This window comes from Oncorhynchus masou, chromosome 24, assembly GCF_036934945.1.
Source record: "Oncorhynchus masou masou isolate Uvic2021 chromosome 24, UVic_Omas_1.1, whole genome shotgun sequence".
In the NCBI taxonomy this organism is placed as follows: Eukaryota; Metazoa; Chordata; class Actinopteri; order Salmoniformes; family Salmonidae; genus Oncorhynchus; species Oncorhynchus masou.
In genome coordinates, this window is record NC_088235.1 from 1317694 (window position 1) to 1344156 (window position 26463).

General features: G+C 46.7%; 1 protein-coding gene across 1 annotated transcript in view; it reads right to left on the reverse strand.

The window, feature by feature from the left end:
- The window catches only part of LOC135513356 (probable JmjC domain-containing histone demethylation protein 2C), a 351376-nt gene that overhangs the window by 101201 nt on the left and 223712 nt on the right, over window positions 1-26463 (reverse strand). The window contains 2 exon segments of the mRNA XM_064936284.1: window positions 1882-5312; window positions 18523-18758. Coding sequence (XP_064792356.1) covers window positions 1882-5312; window positions 18523-18758 — 3667 coding nt within the window.

The window sequence follows — 26463 nt, forward strand, 5'->3', positions numbered from 1 at the left end:
TATGTTGGCGTTGGGGTGGTGATGATATGTTGGCGTTGGGGTGGTGATGATATGTTGGTGTTGGGGTGGTGATGATATGTTGGCGTTGGGGTGGTGATGATATGTTGGCGTTGGGGTGGTGATGATATGTTGGCGTTGGGGTGGTGATGATATGTTGGCGTTGGGGTGGTGATGATATGTTGGCGTTGGGGTGGTGATGATATGTTGGCGTTGGGGTGGTGATGATATGTTGGCGTTGGGGTGGTGATGATATGTTGGCGTTGGGGTGGTGATGATATGTTGGCGTTGGGGTGGTGATGATATGTTGGCGTTGGGGTGGTGATGATATGTTGGTGTGGTGATGATATGTTGGTGTGGTTATGATATGTTGGTGTTGGGGTGGTGATGATATGTTGGTGATGATATGGTGATGATATGTTGGTGATGATATGTTGGTGTTGGGGTGGTGATGATATGTTGGTGTTGGGGTGGTGATGATATGTTGGCGTTGGGGTGGTGATGATATGTTGGCGTTGGGGTGGACATGATATGTTGGCGTTGGGGTGGACATGATATGTTGGCGTTGGGGTGGACATGATATGGCGTTGGGGTGGACATGATATGTTGGCGTTGGGGTGGACATGATATGTTGGCGTTGGGGTGGACATGATATGTTGGCGTTGGGGTGGACATGATATGTTGGCGTTGGGGTGGACATGATATGTTGGCGTTGGGGTGGACATGATATGTTGGCGTTGGGGTGGACATGATATGTTGGCGTTGGGGTGGACATGATATGTTGGCGTTGGGGTGGTGATGATATGTTGGCGTTGGGGTGGTGATGATATGTTGGCGTTGGGGTGGTGATGATATGTTGGTGTTGGGGTGGACATGATATGTTGGTGTTGGGGTGGACATGATATGTTGGTGTTGGGGTGGACATGATATGTTGGCGTTGGGGTGGTGATGATATGTTGGCGTGGTGCTGAGGTTGATATGTTGGCGTTGGGGTGGTGATGATATGTTGGCGTTGGGGTGGTGATGATATGTTGGCGTTGGGGTGGTGATGATATGTTGGCGTTGGGGTGGTGATGATATGTTGGCGTTGGGGTGGTGATGATATGTTGGCGTTGGGGTGGTGATGATATGTTGGCGTTGGGGTGGTGATGATATGTTGGCGTTGGGGTGGTGATGATATGTTGGCGTTGGGGTGGTGATGATATGTTGGCATTGGGGTGGTGATGATATGTTGGCGTTGGGGTGGTGATGATATGTTGGCGTTGGGGTGGTGATGTTATGTTGGCGTTGGGGTGGAGATGATATGTTGGTGTTGGGGTGGAGATGATATGTTGGCGTTGGGGTGGTGATGATATGTTGGCGTTGGGGTGGTGATGATATGTTGGCGTTGGGGTGGTGATGATATGTTGGTGTTGGGGTGGTGATGATATGTTGGTGTTGGGGTGGTGATGATATGTTGGTGTTGGGGTGGTGATGATATGTTGGTGTTGGGGTGGTGATGATATGTTGGTGTTGGGGTGGACATGATATGTTGGTGTTGGGGTGGACATGATATGTTGATGTTGGGGTGGTGATGATATGTTTGATGTTGGGGTGGAGATGATATGTTGGAGATGATATGTTGGTGTGGTGATGATATGTTGGAGATGATATGTTGGTGTTGGGGTGGTGATGATATGTTGGAGATGATATGTTGGTGTTGGGGTGGTGATGATATGTTGGTGATGATATGTTGGTGTTGGGGTGGTGATGATATGTTGGTGTTGGGGTGGAGATGATATGTTGATGTTGGGGTGGAGATGATATGTTGGTGTTGGGGTGGTGCTGGTGAGGGTGAATCTGAAGTTGAAACATTTTGAAATGTCCCTTTAATGCTAGACTTACTGTTGCTGGACAGTTTCAGTTTGGTCTTCTCCCTGGCGCTCCTAAAGATCCCGTTGGGTTTCAGCTCATCCTCATCTTTCTCTCCGTCTCCTCTCCTCCTGCGCATGTCGTTCTGTTTCTTCTTGTAGGTGGGTTTGGGCTGCCTCTTCGCCCTCTGCTCCTGCTTGCTGCTCTCGCTGGCGTCAGAGTCCTCTCCGCTCTCTGAGGCCGAGTCGTGGTCGTACACCCTCTTGCTCCCACGCCGCGTATTCCTGTCCTCAGCGGCCATCTTGTCCTCCTGACCTTTGACCTCTTCTATCTTCATCTCCACATCACTGGAGGTAGAGGCAATCAGAGTGACGGTGCAAGGCTTGATCATCTCCATCTCAGACACAGAGGGGCTCACAGTGGTGGTAACAGCCTTGGACACAGAGGGGCTCACAGTGGTGGTAACAACCTTCGACACAGAGGGGCTCACAGTGGTGGTAACAACCTTCGACACAGAGGGGCTCACAGTGGTGGTAACAACCTTCGACACAGAGGGGCTCACAGTGGTGGTAACAGACTTGGACACAGAGGGGCTCACAGTGGTGGTAACAGACTTGGACACAGAGGGGCTCACAGTGGTGGTAACAGCCTTGGACACAGAGGGGCTCACAGTGGTGGTAACAACCTTCGACACAGAGGGGCTCACAGTGGTGGTAACAGCCTTGGACACAGAGGGGCTCACAGTGGTGGTAACAGACTTGGACACAGAGGGGCTCACAGTGGTGGTAACAGCCTTGGACACAGAGGGGCTCACAGTGGTGGTAACAACCTTCGACACAGAGGGGCTCACAGTGGTGGTAACAGCCTTGGACACAGAGGGGCTCACAGTGGTGGTAACAGACTTGGACACAGAGGGGCTCACAGTGGTGGTAACAGCCTTGGACACAGAGGGGCTCACAGTGGTGGTAACAACCTTCGACACAGAGGGGCTCACAGTGGTGGTAACAGACTTGGACACAGAGGGGCTCACAGTGGTGGTAACAGCCTTGGACACAGAGGGGCTCACAGTGGTGGTAACAGCCTTCGACACAGAGGGGCTCACAGTGGTGGTAACAGCCTTGGACACAGAGGGGCTCACAGTGGTGGTAACAGACTTATCAGCCTCCTCTGTTTTCATCATAGTGTTTATGTTTCTGTCCTCCTCGGAGTGTCTGGTGAGCCAGGCCTTCTTCAGCTTGTGGTAGTTGGGTTGAGACTGGCTCTGGTTCATCTGGGCTGGCTGGCCATTGGGAAGGGGGCCAGGGCTGGGGCTAGCTCCTGCTTGATGTGGTCCTGGGCTTTCTGTGGTTCTGTGGTTCTGGGCTGAGGCCGAGGCAAGGGGAGGTGGAGGGGAGATGTGAAGAGCTTTACTGTTAGATGGCTCAATCAGGCTCTCAGGACCACTACCACTGGGGCTGCTGCTAGGACCTCTGGACTGCTGGGCTGCTGCCAACGCTGCCTTGTGTTTCTTCAGATGGATAAAGCTCCCATAGTAGGACTGGCTGGGGTTGGGAGAGGCCTGGGTGCGGCTGGCCAGGCTGGGGCCGGGGTGCAGGTTGGGGGATGAGGTTCTGGAGGAGCTCCCCTCCTGTTGCTGGAGCTCGGCCCTTGGTTCTAACCCAGGCCCTGAGTGGAAGGCCCTGCCCCGAGGGCCACAGCTCTCTGTCCTGCTAGCGCTGGAGGTGTTGGGCCCACAGTAGGTTCTCTCTTGTCTTCTACTCAGCACACCGTAGGTAGCCATGTTGGAGTCTGCCCTAGTCACATCACTACTCCTATTGCACACAGAGTTGGCAGCAGCCGAGACAGAGACTGGAAAGGTTCCCTGAGACTGGGGCACTCTCATAAAGTTGTTATTGTACTGCTGCACGCAAACAGCCTCCTCCAAGTTAGTGTTTGGCAGGATCACCTTCCCTCCAGACTCCCTGTCTCTCTCATAGGCCAGTTTCAGACAGACTGTCTGAGGCCTGCCGCCTGGGAACATCCTCCCCGTCAGAGAGTCCTTGGCCGAGGAAGAGGTCTTGGCGCCTGGCGAGCCGTCGTACTTTATACACGTCGAGGGACGGACGATAACAGACGCCGTGGTGGCCCCAGGCTTCCTGCCGGGGCTCATCTCAGAATGCCATCCCAGCTTGTCGTGGCTCTGAGAGTCGCCGGCTCGGCACACCTCGGATGAGGTCATCGCTGCCCCGCCCTTACACACGGCGCTGACCTCCCGTAGCTCGGGCAGAAGGGTGGGCGGTTTCTGCTGCTCAGACACCTTACCGGCCGAGCTGACTGGCTGGATGGGGGTCAGGGTGGGTGGAGACAAGCGGCCGTAGCCCGCCTCCTTCCTGTCCAGTGTCTGCTGGATAGGAGGGTGGAACACAGGGGCACGGTGCAGTGCTGGCATACACCTTAGTTGGGCTTGGGTCTGACAGTGGGTTCGGGTCTGGCTCTGGGTCTGGGTCTGGCTCTGTTTCTGGGTCTGACAGTGGGTTCGGGTCTGGCTCTGGGTCTGACTCTGGCTCTGACAGTGGGTTCGGGTCTGGCTCTGGGTCTGACTCTGGGTCTGACAGTGGGTTCGGGTCTGGCTCTGGGTCTGACTCTGGCTCTGACTGGAGGAAGGCGAGAGGTCTGGACTAACAGGGCTGACTATGGTACTGAGACGATACCTCTGCATGTTGGATAGGCTTACCTGCTGGTTCAGCTGCTCTGATATCTTCCCTAGCAGACCCTCCCCATCAGCCTGGTGTTTGATGAGAGGAGGGGGTTTGGACAGGGACTTGGAGCTGAACGCTGCCCCTCCTCCCAGAGAGAGACTAGAGGCTGCTGCAGACTCCTGCTCCCTGCTCCCCTTGTCAAAGTATGAGTTGAGCTCTTTAGAGGGGTAGAGACGCGGTGGCTCGTTGACCACACTGTTGGACAGGGTAGTGAAGTAGTTACTGGGGGGCGGACTGTGCTGGGACTGCTGTTTAAACTTATACAGGTCTGCAGCAGGGGGCTCCGTTTCCTTCTCCTGGTGGAGGCGCTGGGGGTGGGGCAGGGAGGGGAGCGAGGGGATCCGGGGGTAGGGGTGGGGCAGGGAGGGGAGCGAGGGGATCCGGGGGTAGGGGTGGGGCAGGGAGGGGAGCGAGGGGATCCGGGGGTAGGGGTTAGGCTCCCTGTCGGTCTCACTGGAGCGGATCTTAGCGGTGAAGGGGGCCACCTCAATGCTCTCCTGGAGGATCCGTCTGTTCTCCTCCTTATACTGACTGGCCCGGTCCCTCTGCCCTGCTTCCTGTTGTTGCTGCTGGGCCATCCTCTGCTGCTGTTGTTTATTACGGGCCTCCAGGTAGAGCTGGTGCAGGTGACTGTCCTTCCCGGTCGGGGTTCTGCTGCGGTCCTGCTCCTGCTTCAGGTGGGCCAGAGTGATGGTTCTGATGGGGTCCACAAAACCCTTCAAATCCCTGAGGAGAGAAATAAATAACATTCAACTCCAGACCAGACAGGAAGTCATAGGCTACATCTCAAATGGCACACTATTCCCACACATAGCTCTGGTCAACAGTAGTGTTCTATATAGGGAATAAGGCTCTGGTCAACAGTAGTGTTCTATTTAGGGAATAGGGCTCTGGTCAACAGTAGTGTTCTATTTAGGGAATAGGGCTCTGGTCAACAGTAGTGTTCTATATAGGGAATAGGGCTCTGGTCAACAGTAGTGTTCTATATAGGGAATAGGGCTCTGGTCAACAGTAGTGTTCTATATAGGGAATAGGGCTCTGGTCAACAGTAGTGTTCTATTTAGGGAATAGGGCTCTGGTCAACAGTAGTGTTCTATATAGGGAATATTACCCTGGTCAACAGTAGTGTTCTATATAGGGAATAGGGCTCTGGTCAACAGTAGTGTTCTATTTAGGGAATAGGGCTCTGGTCAACAGTAGTGTTCTATATAGGGAATATTACCCTGGTCAACAGTAGTGTTCTATATAGGGAATAGGGCTCTGGTCAACAGTAGTGTTCTATATAGGGAATAGGGCTCTGGTCAACAGTAGTGTTCTATATAGGGAATAGGGCTCTGGTCAACAGTAGTGTTCTATATAGGGAATATTACCCTGGTCAACAGTAGTGTTCTATATAGGGAATAGGGCTCTGGTCAACAGTAGTGTTCTATATAGGGAATAGGGCTCTGGTCAACAGTAGTGTTCTATATAGGGAATTAGGGCTCTGGCAACAGTAGTGTTCTATATAGGGCATAGGGCTCTGGTCTACAGTAGTGTTCTATATAGGGAATAGGGCTCTGATCAACAGTAGCAGACAGAACAGCCCTCAGTAGGAATAACTAGGACATGGTGTATAACAGCAGAACAGCCCTCAGTAGGAATAACTAGGACATGGTGTATAACAGCAGAACAGCCCTCAGTTGGAATAACTAGGACATGGTGTATAACAGCAGAACAGCCCTCAGTAGGAATAACTAGGACATGGTGTATAACAGCAGAACAGCCCTCAGTAGGAATAACTAGGACATGGTGTATAACAGCAGAACAGCCCTCAGTAGGAATAACTAGGACATGGTGTATAACAGCAGAACAGCCCTCAGTAGGAATAACTAGGACATGGTGTATAACAGCAGAACAGCCCTCAGTAGGACTAACTAGGACATGGTGTATTACAGCAGAACAGCCCTCAGTAGGAATAACTAGGACATGGTGTATAACAGCAGAACAGACCTCAGTAGGAATAACTAGGACATGGTGTATAACAGCAGAACTGCCCTCAGTAGGAATAACTAGGACATGGTGTATAACAGCAGAACAGCCCTCAGTAGGAATAACTAGGACATGGTGTATAACAGCAGAACAGCCCTCAGTAGGAATAACTAGGACATGGTGTATAACAGCAGAACAGCCCTCAGTTGGAATAACTAGGACATGGTGTATAACAGCAGACAGAACAGCCCTCAGTAGGAATAACTAGGACATGGTGTATAACAGCAGACAGAACAGCCCTCAGTAGGAATAACTAGGACATGGTGTATAACAGCAGAACAGCCCTCAGTTGGAATAACTAGGACATGGTGTATTACAGCAGAACAGCTCTCAGTAGGAATAACTAGGACATGGTGTATAACAGCAGAACAGCCCTCAGTAGGAATAACTAGGACATGGTGTATTACAGCAGAACAGCCCTAAGTAGGAATAACTAGGACATGGTGTATAACAGCAGAACAGCCCTCCGTAGGAATAACTAGGACATGGTGTATTACAGCAGAACAGCCCTCAGTAGGAATAACTAGGACATGGTGTATAACAGCAGAACAGCCCTCAGTAGGAATAACTAGGACATGGTGTATAACAGTAGAACAGCACTCAGTAGGAATAACTAGGACATGGTGTATAACAGCAGAACAGCCCTCAGTAGGAATAACTAGGACATGGTGTATTACAGCAGAACAGCCCTAAGTAGGAATAACTAGGACATGGTGTATAACAGCAGAACAGCCCTCAGTAGGAATAACTAGGACATGGTGTATTACAGCAGAACAGCCCTCAGTAGGAATAACTAGGACATGGTGTATAACAGCAGACAGAACAGCCCTCAGTAGGAATAACTAGGACATGGTGTATAACAGCAGAAAAGCCCTCAGTAGGAATAACTAGGACAAGGTGTATAACAGCAGAACAGCTCTCAGTTGGAATAACTAGGACAAGGTGTATAACAGCAGAACAGCTCTCAGTTGGAATAACTAGGACATGGTGTATAACAGCAGAACAGCTCTAAGTAGGAATAACTAGGACATGGTGTATAACAGCAGACAGAACAGCCCTCAGTAGGAATAACTAGGACATGGTGTATTACAGCAGAACAGCCCTCAGTTGGAATAACTAGGACATGGTGTATTACAGCAGAACAGCCCTCAGTAGGAATAACTAGGACATGGTGTATAACAGCAGAACAGCCCTCAGTAGGAATAACTAGGACATGGTGTATTACAGCAGAACAGCCCTCAGTAGGAATAACTAGGACATGGTGTATAACAGCAGAACAGCCCTCAGTAGGAATAACTAGGACATGGTGTATAACAGCAGAACAGCCCTCAGTTGGAATAACTAGGACATGGTGTATTACAGCAGAACAGCCTTAAGTAGGAATAACTAGGACATGGTGTATAACAGCAGAACTGCCCTCAGTAGGAATAACTAGGACATGGTGTATTACAGCAGAACAGCCCTAAGTAGGAATAACTAGGACATGGTGTATAACAGCAGAACAGCCCTCCGTAGGAATAACTAGGACATGGTGTATTACAGCAGAACAGCCCTCAGTAGGAATAACTAGGACATGGTGTATAACAGCAGACAGAACAGCCCTCAGTAGGAATAACTAGGACATGGTGTATAACAGCAGAAAAGCCCTCAGTAGGAATAACTAGGACAAGGTGTATAACAGCAGAACAGCTCTCAGTTGGAATAACTAGGACAAGGTGTATAACAGCAGAACAGCTCTCAGTTGGAATAACTAGGACATGGTGTATAACAGCAGAACAGCTCTAAGTAGGAATAACTAGGACATGGTGTATAACAGCAGACAGAACAGCCCTCAGTAGGAATAACTAGGACATGGTGTATTACAGCAGAACAGCTCTCAGTAGGAATAACTAGGACATGGTGTATAACAGCAGAACAGCCCTCAGTAGGAATAACTAGGACATGGTGTATAACAGCAGAACAGCCCTCAGTTGGAATAACTAGGACATGGTGTATTACAGCAGAACAGCCTTAAGTAGGAATAACTAGGACATGGTGTATAACAGCAGAACAGCCCCCAGTAGGAATAACTAGGACATGGTGTATAACAGCAGGCAGAACAGCCCTCCGTAGGAATAACTAGGACATGGTGTATAACAGCAGAACAGCTCTCAGTTGGAATAACTAGGACATGGTGTATAACAGCAGACAGAACAGCCCTCAGTAGGAATAACTAGGACATGGTGTATAACAGCAGAACAGACCTCAGTAGGAATAACTAGGACATGGTGTATAACAGCAGAACAGCCCTCAGTAGGAATAACTAGGACATGGTGTATAATAGCAGACAGAATAGCCCTCAGTAGGAATAACTAGGACATGGTGTATAACAGCAGACAGAACAGCCCTCAGTAGGAATAACTAGGACATGGTGTATAACAGCAGAACAGCCCTCAGTAGGAATAACTAGGACATGGTGTATAACAGCAGACAGAACAGCCCTCAGTAGGAATAACTAGGACATGGTGTATAACAGCAGAACAGCCGTCAGTAGGAATAACTAGGACATGGTGTATAACAGCAGAACAGCCCTCAGTAGGAATAACTAGGACATGGTGTATTACAGCAGAACAGCACTCAGTAGGAATAACTAGGACATGGTGTATAACAGCAGAACAGCCCTCCGTAGGAATAACTAGGACATGGTGTATTACAGCAGAACAGCACTCAGTTGGAATAACTAGGACATGGTGTATAACAGCAGACAGAACAGGCCTCAGTAGGAATAACTAGGACATGGTGTATAACAGCAGAACAGCTCTCAGTTGGAATAACTAGGACATGGTGTATAACAGCAGAACAGCCCTCTGTAGGAATAACTAGGACATGGTGTATAACAGCAGGACAGACCTCAGTAGGAATAACTAGGACATGGTGTATAACAGCAGAACAGCTCTCAGTTGGAATAACTAGGACATGGTGTATAACAGCAGAACAGCCCTCAGTAGGAATAACTAGGACAAGGTGTATAACAGCAGAACAGCTCTCAGTAGGAATAACTAGGACATGGTGTATAACAGCAGAACAGCTCTCAGTTGGAATAACTAGGACATGGTGTATAACAGCAGGCAGAACAGCTCTCAGTTGGAATAACTAGGACATGGTGTATAATAGCAGAACAGCCCTCAGTTGGAATAACTAGGACATGGTGTATAACAGCAGGACAGCCCTCAGTAGGAATAACTAGGACATGGTGTATAACAGCAGAACAGCCCTCAGTAGGAATAACTAGGACATGGTGTATAACAGCAGAACAGCCCTCAGTAGGAATAACTAGGACATGGTGTATAACAGCAGAACAGCCCTCAGTAGGAATAACTAGGACATGGTGTATAACAGCAGAACAGCCCTCAGTAGGAATAACTAGGACATGGTGTATAACAGCAGGACAGCCCTCCGTAGGAATAACTAGGACATGGTGTATAACAGCAGACAGAACAGCCCTCCGTAGGAATAACTAGGACATGATGTATAACAGCAGAACAGCCCTCAGTAGGAATAACTAGGACATGGTGTATAACAGCAGAACAGCCCTCAGTAGGAATAACTAGGACATGGTATATAACAGCAGAACAGACCTCAGTAGGAATAACTAGGACATGGTGTATAACAGCAGAACAGCCCTCAGTTGGAATAACTAGGACATGATGTATAACAGCAGAACAGCCCTCAGTAGGAATAACTAGGACATGGTGTATAACAGCAGAACAGCCCTCAGTAGGAATAACTAGGACATGGTGTATAACAGCAGAACAGCCCTCAGTAGGAATAACTAGGACATGGTGTATAACAGCAGAACAGCCCTCAGTAGGAATAACTAGGACATGGTGTATAACAGCAGAACAGCCCTCAGTAGGAATAACTAGGACATGGTGTATAACAGCAGGACAGCCCTCAGTAGGAATAACTAGGACATGGTGTATAACAGCAGACAGAACAGCCCTCCGTAGGAATAACTAGGACATGATGTATAACAGCAGAACAGCCCTCAGTAGGAATAACTAGGACATGGTGTATAACAGCAGAACAGCCCTCAGTAGGAATAACTAGGACATGGTGTATAACAGCAGAACAGACCTCAGTAGGAATAACTAGGACATGGTGTATAACAGCAGAACAGCCCTCAGTTGGAATAACTAGGACATGATGTATAACAGCAGAACAGCCCTCAGTAGGAATAACTAGGACATGGTGTATAACAGCAGAACAGCCCTCAGTAGGAATAACTAGGACATGGTGTATAACAGCAGAACAGCCCTCAGTTGGAATAACTAGGACATGATGTATAACAGCAGAACAGCCCTCAGTAGGAATAACTAGGACATGGTGTATAACAGCAGAACAGCCCTCAGTTGGAATAACTAGGACATGATGTATAACAGCAGAACAGCCCTCAGTAGGAATAACTAGGACATGGTGTATAACAGCAGAACAGCTCTCAGTTGGAATAACTAGGACATGGTGTATAACAGCAGAACAGCTCTCAGTTGGAATAACTAGGACATGGTGTATAACAGCAGAACAGCCCTCAGTAGGAATAACTAGGACATGGTGTATAACAGCAGAACAGCCCTCAGTAGGAATAACTAGGACATGGTGTATTACAGCAGAACAGCCCTCCGTAGGAATAACTAGGACATGGTGTATTACAGCAGAACAGCACTCAGTTGGAATAACTAGGACATGGTGTATAACAGCAGACAGAACAGGCCTCAGTAGGAATAACTAGGACATGGTGTATAACAGCAGAACAGCTCTCAGTTGGAATAACTAGGACATGGTGTATAACAGCAGAACAGCCCTCTGTAGGAATAACTAGGACATGGTGTATAACAGCAGGACAGACCTCAGTAGGAATAACTAGGACATGGTGTATAACAGCAGAACAGCTCTCAGTAGGAATAACTAGGACATGGTGTATAACAGCAGAACAGCTCTCAGTTGGAATAACTAGGACATGGTGTATAACAGCAGGCAGAACAGCTCTCAGTTGGAATAACTAGGACATGGTGTATTACAGCAGAACAGCTCTCAGTAGGAATAACTAGGACATGGTGTATTACAGCAGGCAGAACAGCTCTCAGTTGGAATAACTAGGACATGGTGTATAATAGCAGAACAGCCCTCAGTTGGAATAACTAGGACATGGTGTATAACAGCAGGACAGCCCTCAGTAGGAATAACTAGGACATGGTGTATAATAGCAGAACAGCCCTCAGTAGGAATAACTAGGACATGGTGTATAACAGCAGACAGAACAGCCCTCCGTAGGAATAACTAGGACATGGTGTATAACAGCAGACAGAACAGCCCTCCGTAGGAATAACTAGGACATGGTGTATAACAGCAGAACAGCCCTCAGTAGGAATAACTAGGACATGGTGTATAACAGGTCTCACCACTGGTGTCCCCCAGGGCTCTGTTCTAGGCCCTCTCCTATTCTCGCTATACACCAAGTCACTTGGCTCTGTCATAACCTCACATGGTCTCTCCTATCATTGCTATGCAGACGACACACAATTAATCTTCTCCTTTCCCCCTTCTGATGACCAGGTGGCGAATCGCATCTCTGCATGTCTGGCAGACATATCAGTGTGGATGACGGATCACCACCTCAAGCTGAACCTCGGCAAGACGGAGCTGCTCTTCCTCATGGGGAAGGACTGCCCGTTCCATGATCTCGCCATCACGGTTGACAACTCCATTGTGTCCTCCTCCCAGTAGCGCTAAGAACCATGGCGTGATCCTGGACAACACCCTGTCGTTCTCAACCAACATCATGGCGGTGGCCCGTTCCTGTAGGTTCATGCTCTACAACATCCGCAGGAATAACTAGGACCCTGCCTCACACAGGAAGCGGCGCAGGTCCTAATCCAGGCACTTGTCATCTCCCGTCTGGATTACTGCAACTCGCTGTTGGCTGGGCTCCCTGCCTGTGCCATTAAACCCCTACAACTCATCCAGAACGCCGCAGCCCGTCTGGTGTTCAGGACCTTCCCAAGTTCTCTCAGCGTCAGCCCCGCTCCTCCGCTCTCTCCACTGGCTTCCAGTTGAATAACTAGGACATCCGCTACAAGACCATGGTGCTTGCCTACGGAGCTGTGAGGGAACGGCACCGCAGTACCTCCAGGCTCTGATCAGGCCCTACACCCAAGCAAGGGCACTGCGTTCATCCACCTCTGGCCTGCTCGCCTCCCTACCATTGAGGAAGTACAGTTCCCGCTCAGCCCAGTCAAGACTGTTCGCTGCTCTGGCCCCCAATGGTGGAACAAACTCCCTCACGACGCCAGGACAGCGGAGTCAATCACCACCTTCCGGAGACACCTGAAACCCCACCTCTTCAGGAATACCTAGGATAGGATAAGTAATCCTTCTCACCACCCCCCCTTAATGATTTAGATGCACTATTGTAAAGTGGCTGTTCCACTGGATGTCAGAAGGTGAATTCACCAATTTGTAAGTCGCTCTGGATAAGAGAGTCTGCTAAACGACTTAAATGTAAATGTAACAGCAGAACAGCCCTCAGTAGGAATAACTAGGACATGGTGTATTACAGCAGAACAGCCCTCAGTAGGAATAACTAGGACATGGTGTATAACAGCAGAACAGCCCTCAGTAGGAATAACTAGGACAAGGTGTATAACAGCAGAACAGCCCTCAGTAGGAATAACTAGGACATGGTGTATAACAGCAGAACAGCCATCAGTTGGAATAACTAGGACATGGTGTATTACAGCAGAACAGCCCTCAGTAGGAATAACTAGGACATGGTGTATAACAGCAGAACCGCTCTCAGTAGGAATAACTAGGACATGGTGTATAACAGCAGAACAGCCCTCAGTAGGAATAACTAGGACATGGTGTATTACAGCAGAACAGCTCTCAGTAGGAATAACTAGGACATGGTGTATAACAGCAGACAGAACAGCCCTCAGTAGGAATAACTAGGACATGGAGTATAACAGCAGAACAGCTCTCAGTTGGAATAACTAGGACATGGTGTATAACAGCAGGACAGCCCTCAGTAGGAATAACTAGGACATGGTGTATAACAGCAGAACAGCCCTCAGTAGGAATAACTAGGACATGGTGTATAACAGCAGAACAGCCCTCAGTTGGAATAACTAGGACATGGTGTATAACAGCAGAACAGAACAGCCCTCAGTAGGAATAACTAGGACATGGTGTATAACAGCAGACAGAACAGCCCTCAGTTGGAATAACTAGGACATGGTGTATAACAGCAGAACAGCCCTCAGTAGGAATAACTAGGACATGGTGTATTACAGCAGGACAGCTCTCAGTAGGAATAACTAGGACATGGTGTATAACAGTAGAACAGCCCTCAGTAGGAATAACTAGGACATGGTGTATAACAGCAGGACAGCCCTCAGTAGGAATAACTAGGACATGGTGTATTACAGCAGAACAGCCCTCAGTAGGAATAACTAGGACATGGTGTATAACAGCAGAACAGCCCTCAGTAGGAATAACTAGGACATGGTGTATTACAGCAGAACAGCCCTCAGTAGGAATAACTAGGACATGGTGTATAACAGCAGAACAGCCCTCAGTAGGAATAACTAGGACATGGTGTATAATAGCAGAACAGCCCTCAGTAGGAATAACTAGGACATGGTGTATAACAGTAGAACAGCCCTCAGTAGGAATAACTAGGACATGGTGTATAACAGCAGAACAGCCCTCAGTAGGAATAACTAGGACATGGTGTATAACAGCAGAACAGCCCTCAGTAGGAATAACTAGGACATGGTGTATAACAGCAGAACAGCTCTCAGTAGGAATAACTAGGACATGGTGTATAACAGCAGAACAGCCCTCAGTAGGAATAACTAGGACATGGTGTATAACAGCAGAACAGCCCTCAGTAGGAATAACTAGGACATGGTGTATAACAGCAGAACAGCCCTCAGTAGGAATAACTAGGACATGGTGTATAACAGCAGGACAGCCCTCAGTAGGAATAACTAGGACATGGTGTATTACAGCAGAACAGCCCTCAGTAGGAATAACTAGGACATGGTGTATAACAGCAGAACAGCCCTCAGTAGGAATAACTAGGACATGGTGTATAACAGCAGAACAGCCCTCAGTAGGAATAACTAGGACATGGTGTATAACAGTAGAACAGCCCTCAGTTGGAATAACTAGGACATGGTGTATAACAGCAGGACAGCACTCAGTAGGAATAACTAGGACATGGTGTATAATAGAAGAACAGCCCTCAGTAGGAATAACTAGGACATGGTGTATAACAGCAGAACAGCCCTCAGTTGGAATAACTAGGACATGGTGTATAACAGCAGAACAGCCCTCAGTAGGAATAACTAGGACATGGTGTATAACAGCAGAACAGCCCTCAGTAGGAATAACTAGGACATGGTGTATAACAGCAGGACAGCCCTCAGTTGGAATAACTAGGACATGGTGTATAACAGCAGAACAGCCCTCAGTTGGAATAACTAGGACATGGTGTATTACAGCAGAACAGCCCTCAGTAGGAATAACTAGGACATGGTGTATAACAGCAGGACACTGGTCTCACTGCTGTTTAGAGCACAACTATGTCCTCTGACCAACGTCAGGCGACTGGATTCAGGGGTCCCAAATGGCACCCTATTCCCTGTGTGGGTGTGTGTGTGTCTACTGTGTGTGAGAGTGTGTGTATGTCTACTGTGTGAGTGTGTGTATGTCTACTGTGTGAGTGTGTGTATGTCTACTGTGTGAGTGTGTGTATGTCTACTGTGTGAGTGTGTGTATGTCTACTGTGTGTGAGTGTGTGTGAGTGTGTGTCTACTGTGTGTGAGTGTGTGTCTACTGTGTGTGAGTGTGTGTCTACTGTGTGTGAGTGTGTGTCTACTGTGTGAGTGTGTGTGTCTACTGTGTGAGTGTGTGTGTCTACTGTGAGTGAGTGTGTGTGTCAGTGTGTGTGTGTGTCAGTGTGTGTGTGTGTGTGTCAGTGTGTGTGTGTGTGTGTGTGTGCGTGCGTTTATGTCAGTGTGTGTGCGTGCGTTTATGTCAGTGTGTGTGTGTGTGTCAGTGTTTGTGTGTGTGTGTGTCAGTGTTTGTGTGTGTGTCAGTGTTTGTGTGTGTGTCAGTGTTTGTGTGTGTGTCAGTGTTTGTGTGTGTGTCAGTGTTTGTGTGTGTGTCAGTGTGTGTGTGTCAGTGTGTGTGTGTCAGTGTGTGTGTGTCAGTGTGTGTGTGTCAGTGTGAGCGTGTCAGTGTGAGCGTGTCAGTGTGAGCGTGTCAGTGTGTGCGTGTCAGTGTGTGCGTGTCAGTGTGTGCGTGTCAGTGTGTGCGTGTCAGTGTGTGTGTGTGTGTCAGTGTGTGCGTGTCAGTGTGTGCGTGTCAGTGTGTGCGTGTCAGTGTGTGCGTGTCAGTGTGTGCGTGTCAGTGTGTGCGTGTCAGTGTGTGCGTGTCAGTGTGTGCGTGTCAGTGTGTGCGTGTCAGTGTGTGCGTGTCAGTGTGTGCGTGTCAGTGTGTGCGTGTCAGTGTGTGCGTGTCAGTGTGTGCGTGTCAGTGTGTGTCAGTGTGTGTGTGTCAGTGTGTGTGTGTCAGTGTGTGTGTGTCAGTGTGTGTGTGTCAGTGTGTGTGTGTCAGTGTGTGTGTGTCAGTGTGTGTCAGTGTGTGTCAGTGTGTGTGTATCAGTGTGTGTCAGTGTGTGTGTGTCAGTGTGTGTCAGTGTGTGTGTCAGTGTGTGTGTCAGTGTGTGTCAGTGTGTGTGTCAGTGTGTGTGTCAGTGTGTGTGTCAGTGTGTGTCAGTGTGTGTCAGTGTGTGTCAGTGTGTGTCAGTGTGTGTCAGTGTGTGTCAGTGTGTGTGTCAGTGTGTGTGTCAGTGTGTGTGTCAGTGTGTGTGTCAGTGTGTGTCAGTGTGTGTCAGTGTGTGTGTCAGTGTGTGTCAGTGTGTGTCAGTGTGTGTGTGTCAGTGTGTGTCAGTGTGTGTCAGTGTGTGTGTGTCAGTGTGTGTCAGTGTGTGTGTGTCAGTGTGTGTCAGTGTGTGTGTGTCAGTGTGTGTCTGTGTGTGTCAGTGTGTGTCAGTGTGTGTGTGTCAGTGTGTGTGTCAGTGTGTGTGTCAGTGTGTGTCAGTGTGTGTGTCAGTGTGTGTCAGTGTGTGTCAGTGTGTGTGTCAGTGTGTGTCAGTGTGTGTCAGTGTGTGTCAGTGTCAGTGTGTGTGTCAGTGTGTGTGTGTCAGTGTGTGTCAGTGTGTGTCAGTGTGTGTGTATCAGTGTGTGTCAGTGTGTGTGTGTCAGTGTGTGTCAGTGTGTGTCAGTGTGTGTCAGTGTGTGTGTATCAGTGTGTGTCAGTGTGTGTGTGTCAGTGTGTGTCAGTGTGTGTCAGTGTGTGTGTCAGTGTGTGTGTCAGTGTGTGTGTCAGTGTGTGTGTCAGTGTGTGTGTCAGTGTGTGTGTCAGTGTGTGTCAGTGTGTGTGTCAGTGTGTGTCAGTGTGTGTCAGTGTGTGTCAGTGTGTGTGTCAGTGTGTGTGTCAGTGTGTGTGTCAGTGTGTGTCAGTGTGTGTGTGTGTCAGTGTGTGTGTGTGTGTGTGTGTGTGTGTCAGCGCTCTGATCAGGCCCTACACCCAAACAAGGGCACTGCTTTCATCCACCTCTGGCCTGCTCGCCTCCCTACCACTGAGGAAGTACAGTTGTGCTCAGCCCAGTCAAAACTGTTGTGCTCTGGCCCCCAATGGTGGAACAAACTCCCTCACGACGCCAGGACAGTGGAGTCAATCACCACCTTCCGGAGACACCTGAAACCCCACCTCTTCAGGAATACCTAGGATAGGATAAGTAATCCTTCTCACCCCCCTTAAATGATTTAGATGCACTATTGTAAAGTGGCTGTTCCACTGGATGTCAGAAGGTGAATTCACCAATTTGTGTAAGTCGCTCTGGATAAGTGCGTCTGCTAAGTGACTTAAATGTAAATGTAAATGTCAGTGTGTGTCAGTGTGTGTGTCAGTGTGTGTCAGTGTGTGTGTCAGTGTGTGTGTCAGTGTGTGTGTCAGTGTGTGTGTCAGTGTGTGTGTGTCAGTGTGTGTGTCAGTGTGTGTGTCAGTGTGTGTCAGTGTGTGTGTGTCAGTGTGTGTGTCAGTGTGTGTGTGTGTCAGTGTGTGTGTGTGTGTGTGTCAGTGTGTGTGTGTGTGTGTGTCAGTGTGTGTCAGTGTGTGTCAGTGTGTGTCAGTGTGTGTCAGTGTGTGTGTGTCAGTGTGTGTGTGTGTGTGTCAGTGTGTGTGTGTCAGTGTGTGTCAGTGTGTGTGTCAGTGTGTGTGTCAGTGTGTGTGTGTCAGTGTGTGTCAGTGTGTGTCTGTGTGTGTCAGTGTGTGTCAGTGTGTGTCAGTGTGTGTGTCAGTGTGTGTGTCAGTGTGTGTGTCAGTGTGTGTGTCAGTGTGTGTCAGTGTGTGTGTGTGTGTGTGTGTGTGTGTGTCAGTGTGTGTGTCAGTGTGTGTGTGTGTGTCAGTGTGTGTCAGTGTGTGTCAGTGTGTGTGTGTGTGTGTGTGTGTCAGTGTGTGTCTGTGTGTGTCAGTGTGTGTCAGTGTGTGTCAGTGTGTGTGTCAGTGTGTGTGTCAGTGTGTGTGTCAGTGTGTGTCAGTGTGTGTGTCAGTGTGTGTGTCAGTGTGTGTCAGTGTGTGTGTCAGTGTGTGTGTGTGTGTCAGTGTGTGTCAGTGTGTGTGTGTGTCAGTGTGTGTGTGTGTGTGTGTGTGTCAGTGTGTGTCAGTGTGTGTCAGTGTGTGTGTCAGTGTGTGTGTCAGTGTGTGTCAGTGTGTGTGTATCAGTGTGTGTGTCAGTGTGTGTGTGTGTGTGTCAGTGTGTGTCAGTGTGTGAGCGGCTGAATTGAATGCTGAGACTTACTCCCTGTGAAGATCTCCAGCGGTCTTGGCCGGTGGCAGAGGGGGGCTGGCGTGGGGGTTGATCTTGATGAGCCGGTGGGTGTCCGAACGGTGTGGTTCTGAACGGTGGGGATGGGGGTCGGACCGGTGAGGGTCGGCGCTGGCTGGTCGGATCGGGACCGGGACGTGGCTCAGTTGGTCCAGGCTGTCAGAGGAGGAGACAGGGACCTGGTGGTGTAGCCAAGGGCTGGCCGTGTTCTGGTACCACAACATCCAGAGAGACAGACAGGGTCAGTCCAACAACATCCAGACAGACAGACTCAGACAGACAGAGTCAGACAGACAGAGTCAGACAGACAGAGTTAGACACCCAGGGTCAGACACCCAGACATCCAGACATCCAGACAGACAGACACCCAGACAGACAGACAGACAGACAGACAGACAGACAGACAGGGTCAGACAGACAGGGTCAGACAGACAGGGTCAGACAGACAGGGTCAGACAGACAGGGTCAGACAGACAGGGTCAGACAAGGTCAGACACCCAGAGAGACAGACAGACAGACAGGGTCAGACAGACAGACAGGGTCAGACAGACAGGGTCAGACAAGGTCAGACACCCAGACAGACAGACAGACAGACAGACAGACAGACAGATAGACAGACAGGGTCAGACACCCAGAGAGACAGACAGGGTCAGTCCAACAACATCCAGAGAGACAGACAGACAGACAGACAGTGTCAGACACCCAGAGAGACAGACAGGGTCAGACATCCAGAGAGACAGACAGGGTCAGACATCCAGAGAGACAGACAGGGTCAGTCCAACAACATCCAGAGAGACAGACAGACAGACAGTGTCAGACACCCAGAGATCCAGAGAGACAGACATGGTCAGTCCAACAACATCCAGAGAGACAGACAGACAGACATAACAGGGTCAGACACCCAGACAGTCAGACAGACAGTCAGTCAGACAGACAGACAGACAGACAGGGTCAGACACCCAGAGAGACAGACAGGGTCAGTCCAACAACATCCAGAGAGACAGACAGACAGACAGACAGAACAGGGTCAGACACCCAGACAGTCAGACAGACAGTCAGTCAGACAGACAGGGTCAGACACCCAGAGAGACAGACAGGGTCAGACACCCAGACAGACGGACAGACAGGGTCAGACAGAGACAGACAGACAGACAGACAGACAGACAGACAGACAGACAGACAGACAGGGTCAGACCCAGAGAGACAGACAGACAGGGTCAGACTAAGAGAGACAGACAGACAGGGTCAGACTAAGAGAGACAGACAGACAGGGTCAGACCAAGACAGACAGACAGACAGACAGACAGACAGACAGACAGACAGACAGGGTCAGACCCAGAGAGACAGACAGGCAGGGTCAGACCAGGAACATATGGGACTGGTGAGGTGAACAGGAGGTAATACAAAACTATCCCCTTCAAATAGAACCTAAACTAGGATATCCCCTATAACTAGGATATCCCCTACCTACTAACAGAACCTATAACTAGGATATCCACTATAACTAGGATATCCCCTATAACTAGGATATCCCCTACCTACTAACAGAACCTATAACTAGGATATCCCCTATAACTAGGATATCCCCTACCTACTAACAGAACCTATAACTAGGATATCCTCTATAACTAGGATATCCCCTATAACTAGGATATCCCCTACCTACTAACAGAACCTAAACTAGGATATCCCCTATAACTAGGATATCCCCTATAACTAGGATATCCCCTACCTACTAACAGAACCTATAACTAGGATATCCCCGACCTACTAACAGAACCTATAACTAGGATATCCTCTACCTACTAACAGAACCTATAACTAGGATATCCCCTATAACTAGGATATTCCCTACCTACTAACAGAACCTATAACTAGGATATCCCCAACCTACTAACAGAACCTATAACTAGGATATCCCCTACCTACTAACAGAACCTATAACTAGGATATCCCCTATAACTAGGATATCCCCTATAACTAGGATATCCCCTACCTAATAACAGAACCTATTACTAGGATATCCCTGACCTAATAACAGAACCTATAACTAGGATATCCCTGACCTAATAACAGAACCTATAACTAGGATATCCCTGACCTAATAACAGAACCTATAACTAGGATATCCCTGACCTAATAACAGAACCTATAACTAGGATATCCCCTACCTACTAACAGAACCTATAACTAGGATATCCCCTATAACTAGGATATCCCCTACCTAATAACAGAACCTATTACTAGGATATCCCTGACCTAATAACAGAACCTATAACTAGGATATCCCTGACCTAATAACAGAACCTATAACTAGGATATCCCCCTATAACTAGGATATCCCCTACCCCTACACCTATAACTAGGATATCCCCTACCTAATAACAGAACCTATAACTAGGATATCCCCTATAACTAGGATATCCCCTATAACTAGGATATCCCCTATAACTAGGATATCCCCTATAACTAGGATATCCCCAACCTACTAACAGAACCTATAACTAGGATATCCCCTACCTACTAACAGAACCTATAACTAGGATATCCCCCTATAACTAGGATATCCCCTATAACTAGGATATCCCCTATAACTAGGATATCCCCTATAACTAGGATATCCCCTATAACTAGGATATCCCCTATAACTAGGATATCCCTGACCTAATAACAGAACCTATAACTAGGATATCCCCTACCTACTAACATAACCTATAACTAGGATATCCCCTACCTAATAACAGAACCTATAACTAGGATATCCCCTATAACTAGGATATCCCCTATAACTAGGATATCCCCTATAACTAGGATATCCCCTATAACTAGGATATCCCCTACCTACTAACAGAACCTATAACTAGGATATCCCCTACCTACTAACAGAACCTATAACTAGGATATCCCCTATAACTAGGATATCCCCTACCTACTAACAGAACCTATAACTAGGATATCCCCTATAACTAGGATATCCCCTATAACTAGGATATCCCCCTATAGGATATCCCCTACCTACTAATAGAACCTAAACTAGGATATCCCCTACCTACTAACAGAACCTATAACTAGGATATCCCCGACCTACTAACAGAACCTATAACTAGGATATCCCCTATAACTAGGATATCCCCTACCTACTAACAGAACCTATAACTAGGATATCCCCTATAACTAGGATATCCCCTACCTACTAACAGAACCTATAACTAGGATATCCCCTATAACTAGGATATCCCCTATAACTAGGATATCCCCTATAACTAGGATATCCCCTACCTACTAACAGAACCTATAACTAGGATATCCCCTATAACTAGGATATTCCCATATAACTAGGATATCCCCTACCTACTAACAGAACCTATAACTAGGATATCCCCTATAACTAGGATATCCCCTATAACTAGGATATCCCCTATAACTAGGATATCCCCTATAACTAGGATATCCCCTATAACTAGGATATCCCCTATAACTAGGATATCCCCTACCTACTCCCCTATAACTAGGATATCCCCTATAACTAGGATATCCCCTATAACTAGGATATCCCCTATAACTAGGATATCCCCTATAACTAGGATATCCCCTATAACTAGGATATCCCCTACCTACTAACAGAACCTATAACTAGGATATCCCCTATAACTAGGATATCCCCTATAACTAGGATACCTACTAACAGAACCTATAACTAGGATATCCCCTATAACTAGGATATCCCCTATAACTAGGATATCCCCTACCTACTAACAGAACCTATAACTAGGATATCCCCTATAACTAGGATATCCCCTATAACTAGGATATCCCCTATAACTAGGATATCCCCTACCTACTAACAGAACCTATAACTAGGATATCCCCTATAACTAGGATATCCCCTACCTACTAACAGAACCTATAACTAGGATATCCCCTATAACTAGGATATCCCCTATAACTAGGATATCCCCTACCTACTAACAGAACCTATAACTAGGATATCCCCTATAACTAGGATATCCCCTATAACTAGGATATCCCCTATAACTAGGATATCCCCTATAACTAGGATATCCCCTACCTACTAACAGAACCTATAACTAGGATATCCCCTACCTACTAACAGAACCTATAACTAGGATATCCCCTATAACTAGGATATCCCCTATAACTAGGATATCCCCTATAACTAGGATATCCCCTATAACTAGGATATCCCCTACCTACTAACAGAACCTATAACTAGGATATCCTCTACCTACTAACAGAACCTATAACTAGGATATCCCCTATAACTAGGATATCCCCTACCTACTAACAGAACCTATAACTAGGATATCCCCTATAACTAGGATATCCCCTACCTACTAACAGAACCTATAACTAGGATATCCCCTATAACTAGGATATCCCCTACCTACTAACAGAACCTATAACTAGGATATCCCCTATAACTAGGATATCCCCTATAACTAGGATATCCCCTATAACTAGGATATCCCCTACCTACTAACAGAACCTATAACTAGGATATCCCCTATAACTAGGATATCCCCTATAACTAGGATATCCCCTATAACTAGGATATCCCCTACCTACTAACAGAACCTATAACTAGGATATCCCCTATAACTAGGATATCCCCTATAACTAGGATAGAACCTATAACTAGGATATCCCCTATAACTAGGATATCCCCTACCTACTAACAGAACCTATAACTAGGATATCCCCTATAACTAGGATATCCCCTATAACTAGGATATCCCCTACCTACTAACAGAACCTATAACTAGGATATCCCCTATAACTAGGATATCCCCTACCTACTAACAGAACCTATAACTAGGATATCCCCTATAACTAGGATATCCCCTATAACTAGGATATCCCCTATAACTAGGATATCCCCTATAACTAGGATATCCCCTACCTACTAACAGAACCTATAACTAGGATATCCCCTATAACTAGGATATCCCCTACCTACTAACAGAACCTATAACTAGGATATCCCCTATAACTAGGATATCCCCTATAACTAGGATATCCCCTACCTACTAACAGAACCTATAACTAGGATATCCCCTATAACTAGGATATCCCCCTATAACTAGGATATCCTATAACTAGGATATCTAACAGAACCTATAACTAGGATATACCTACTAACAGAACCTATAACTAGGATATCCCCCCTACTAACAGAACTATAACTAGGATATCCCCTATAACTAGGATATCCCCTACCTACTAACAGAACCTATAACTAGGATATCCCCTATAACTAGGATATAACCCCCTACCTACTAACAGGATACCTATAACTAGGATATCCCCTATAACTAGGATATCCCCTACCTACTAACAGAACCTATAACTAGGATATCCCCTATAACTAGGATATCCCCTACCTACTAACAGAACCTATAACTAGGATATCCCCTATAATAACTACTAACAGAACCTATAACTAGGATATCCCCTATAACTAGGATATCCCCTATAACTAGGATATCCCCTACCTAACAGAACCTATAACTAGGATATCCCCTATAACTAGGATATCCCCTACCTACTAACAGAACCTATAACTAGGATATCCCCTATAACTAGGATATCCCCCCTATAACAGGATACCTATAACTAGGATATCCCCTATAACTAGGATATCCCCTACCTACTAACAGAACCTATAACTAGGATATCCCCTATAACTAGGATATCCCCTATAACTAGGATATCCCCTATAACTAGGATATCCCCTATAACAGAACCTATAACTAGGATATCCCCTATAACTAAGGAACCTATAACTAGGATATCCCCTATAACTAGGATATCCCCTACCTAACTAACAGATATCCCCTATAACTAGGATATCCCCTATAACTAGGATATCCCCTATAACTAGGATATCCCCTACCTAACAGAACCTAACTAGGATATCCCCTATAACTAGGATATATACTAACAGAATCCCCTATAACTAGGATATCCCCTATAACTATAACTAGGATATCCCCTATAACTACAGAACCTATAACTAGGATATCCCCTATAACTAGGATATCCCCTACCTACTAACAGAACCTATAACTAGGATATCCCCTATAACTAGGATATCCCCTAACTAGATACCTATAACTAGGATACCTATAACTAGGATATCCCCTATAACTAGGATATCCCCTATAACTAGGATATCCCCTACCTACTAACAGAACCTATAACTAGGATATCCCTATAACTAGGATATCCTACTACCTACTAACAGAACCTATAACTAGGATATCCCCTATAACTAGGATATCCCCTACCTACTAACAGAACCTATAACTAGGATATCCCCTATAACTAGGATATCCCCTATAACTAGGATATCCCTACCTACTAACAGAACCTATAACTAGGATATCCCCTATAACTAGGATACCTATAACTAGGATATCCCCTATAACTAGGATATCCCCTATAACTAGGATATCCCCTATAACTAGGATATCCAGAACCTATAACTAGGATATCCCCTATAACTAGGATATCCCCTACCTACTAACAGAACCTATAACTAGGATATCCCCTATAACTAGGATATCCCCTATAACTAGGATATCCCCTATAACTAACAGAACCTATAACTAGGATATCCCCTATAACTAGGATATCCCCTACCTACTAACAGAACCTATAACTAGGATATCCCCTATAACTAGGATATCCCCTATAACTAGGATATCCCCTACCTACTAACAGAACCTATAACTAGGATATCCCCTACCTACTAACAGAACCTATAACTAGGATATCCCCTATAACAGAACTATAACTAGGATATCCCCTATAACTAGGATATCCCCTACCTATAACAGAACCTATAACTAGGATATCCCCTACCTACTAACAGAACCTATAACTAGGATATCCCCCTATAACAGGATATCCCCTATAACTAGGATATCCCCTATAACTAGGATATATACCTAACCTAACAGAACCTATAACTAGGATATCCCCTATAACTAGGATATCCCCTATAACTAGGATATCCCCTATAACTAGGATATCCCCGACCTACTAACAGAACCTATAACTAGGATATCCCCTACCTACTAACAGAACCTATAACTAGGATATCCCCTATAACTAGGATATCCCCTACCTACTAACAGAACCTATAACTAGGATATCCCCTATAACTAGGATATCCCTACCTATAACAGGAACCTATAACTAGGATATCCTATAACTAGGATATCCCCTATAACTAGGATATCCCCTACCTACTAACAGAACCTATAACTAGGATATCCCCTATAACTAGGATATCCCCTATAACTAACAGAATATAACTAGGATATCCCCTACCTAACAGAACCTATAACTAGGATATCCCCTATAACTAGGATATCCCCTATAACTAGGATATCCCCTACCTACTAACAGAACCTATAACTAGGATATCCCCTATAACTAGGATATCCCCTACCTACTAACAGAACCTATAACTAGGATACCTATAACTAGGATATCAGGATATCCCCTACCTACTAACAGAACCTATAACTAGGATATCCCCTATAACTAGGATATCCCCTACCTACTAACAGAACCTATAACTAGGATATCCCCTATAACTAGGATATCCCCTATAACTAGGATATCTACCTACTAACAGAACCTATAACTAGGAATCCCCTATAACTAGGATATCCCCTATAACTAGGATATCCCCTACCTACTAACAGAACCTATAACTAGGATATCCCCTATAACTAGGATATCCCCTATAACTAACAGATATCCCCTATAACTAGGATATCCCTACCTACTAACAGAACCTATAACTAGGATATCCCCTACCTAACTAGGATATCCCCTATAACTAGGATATCCTACCTACTAACAGAACCTATAACTAGGATA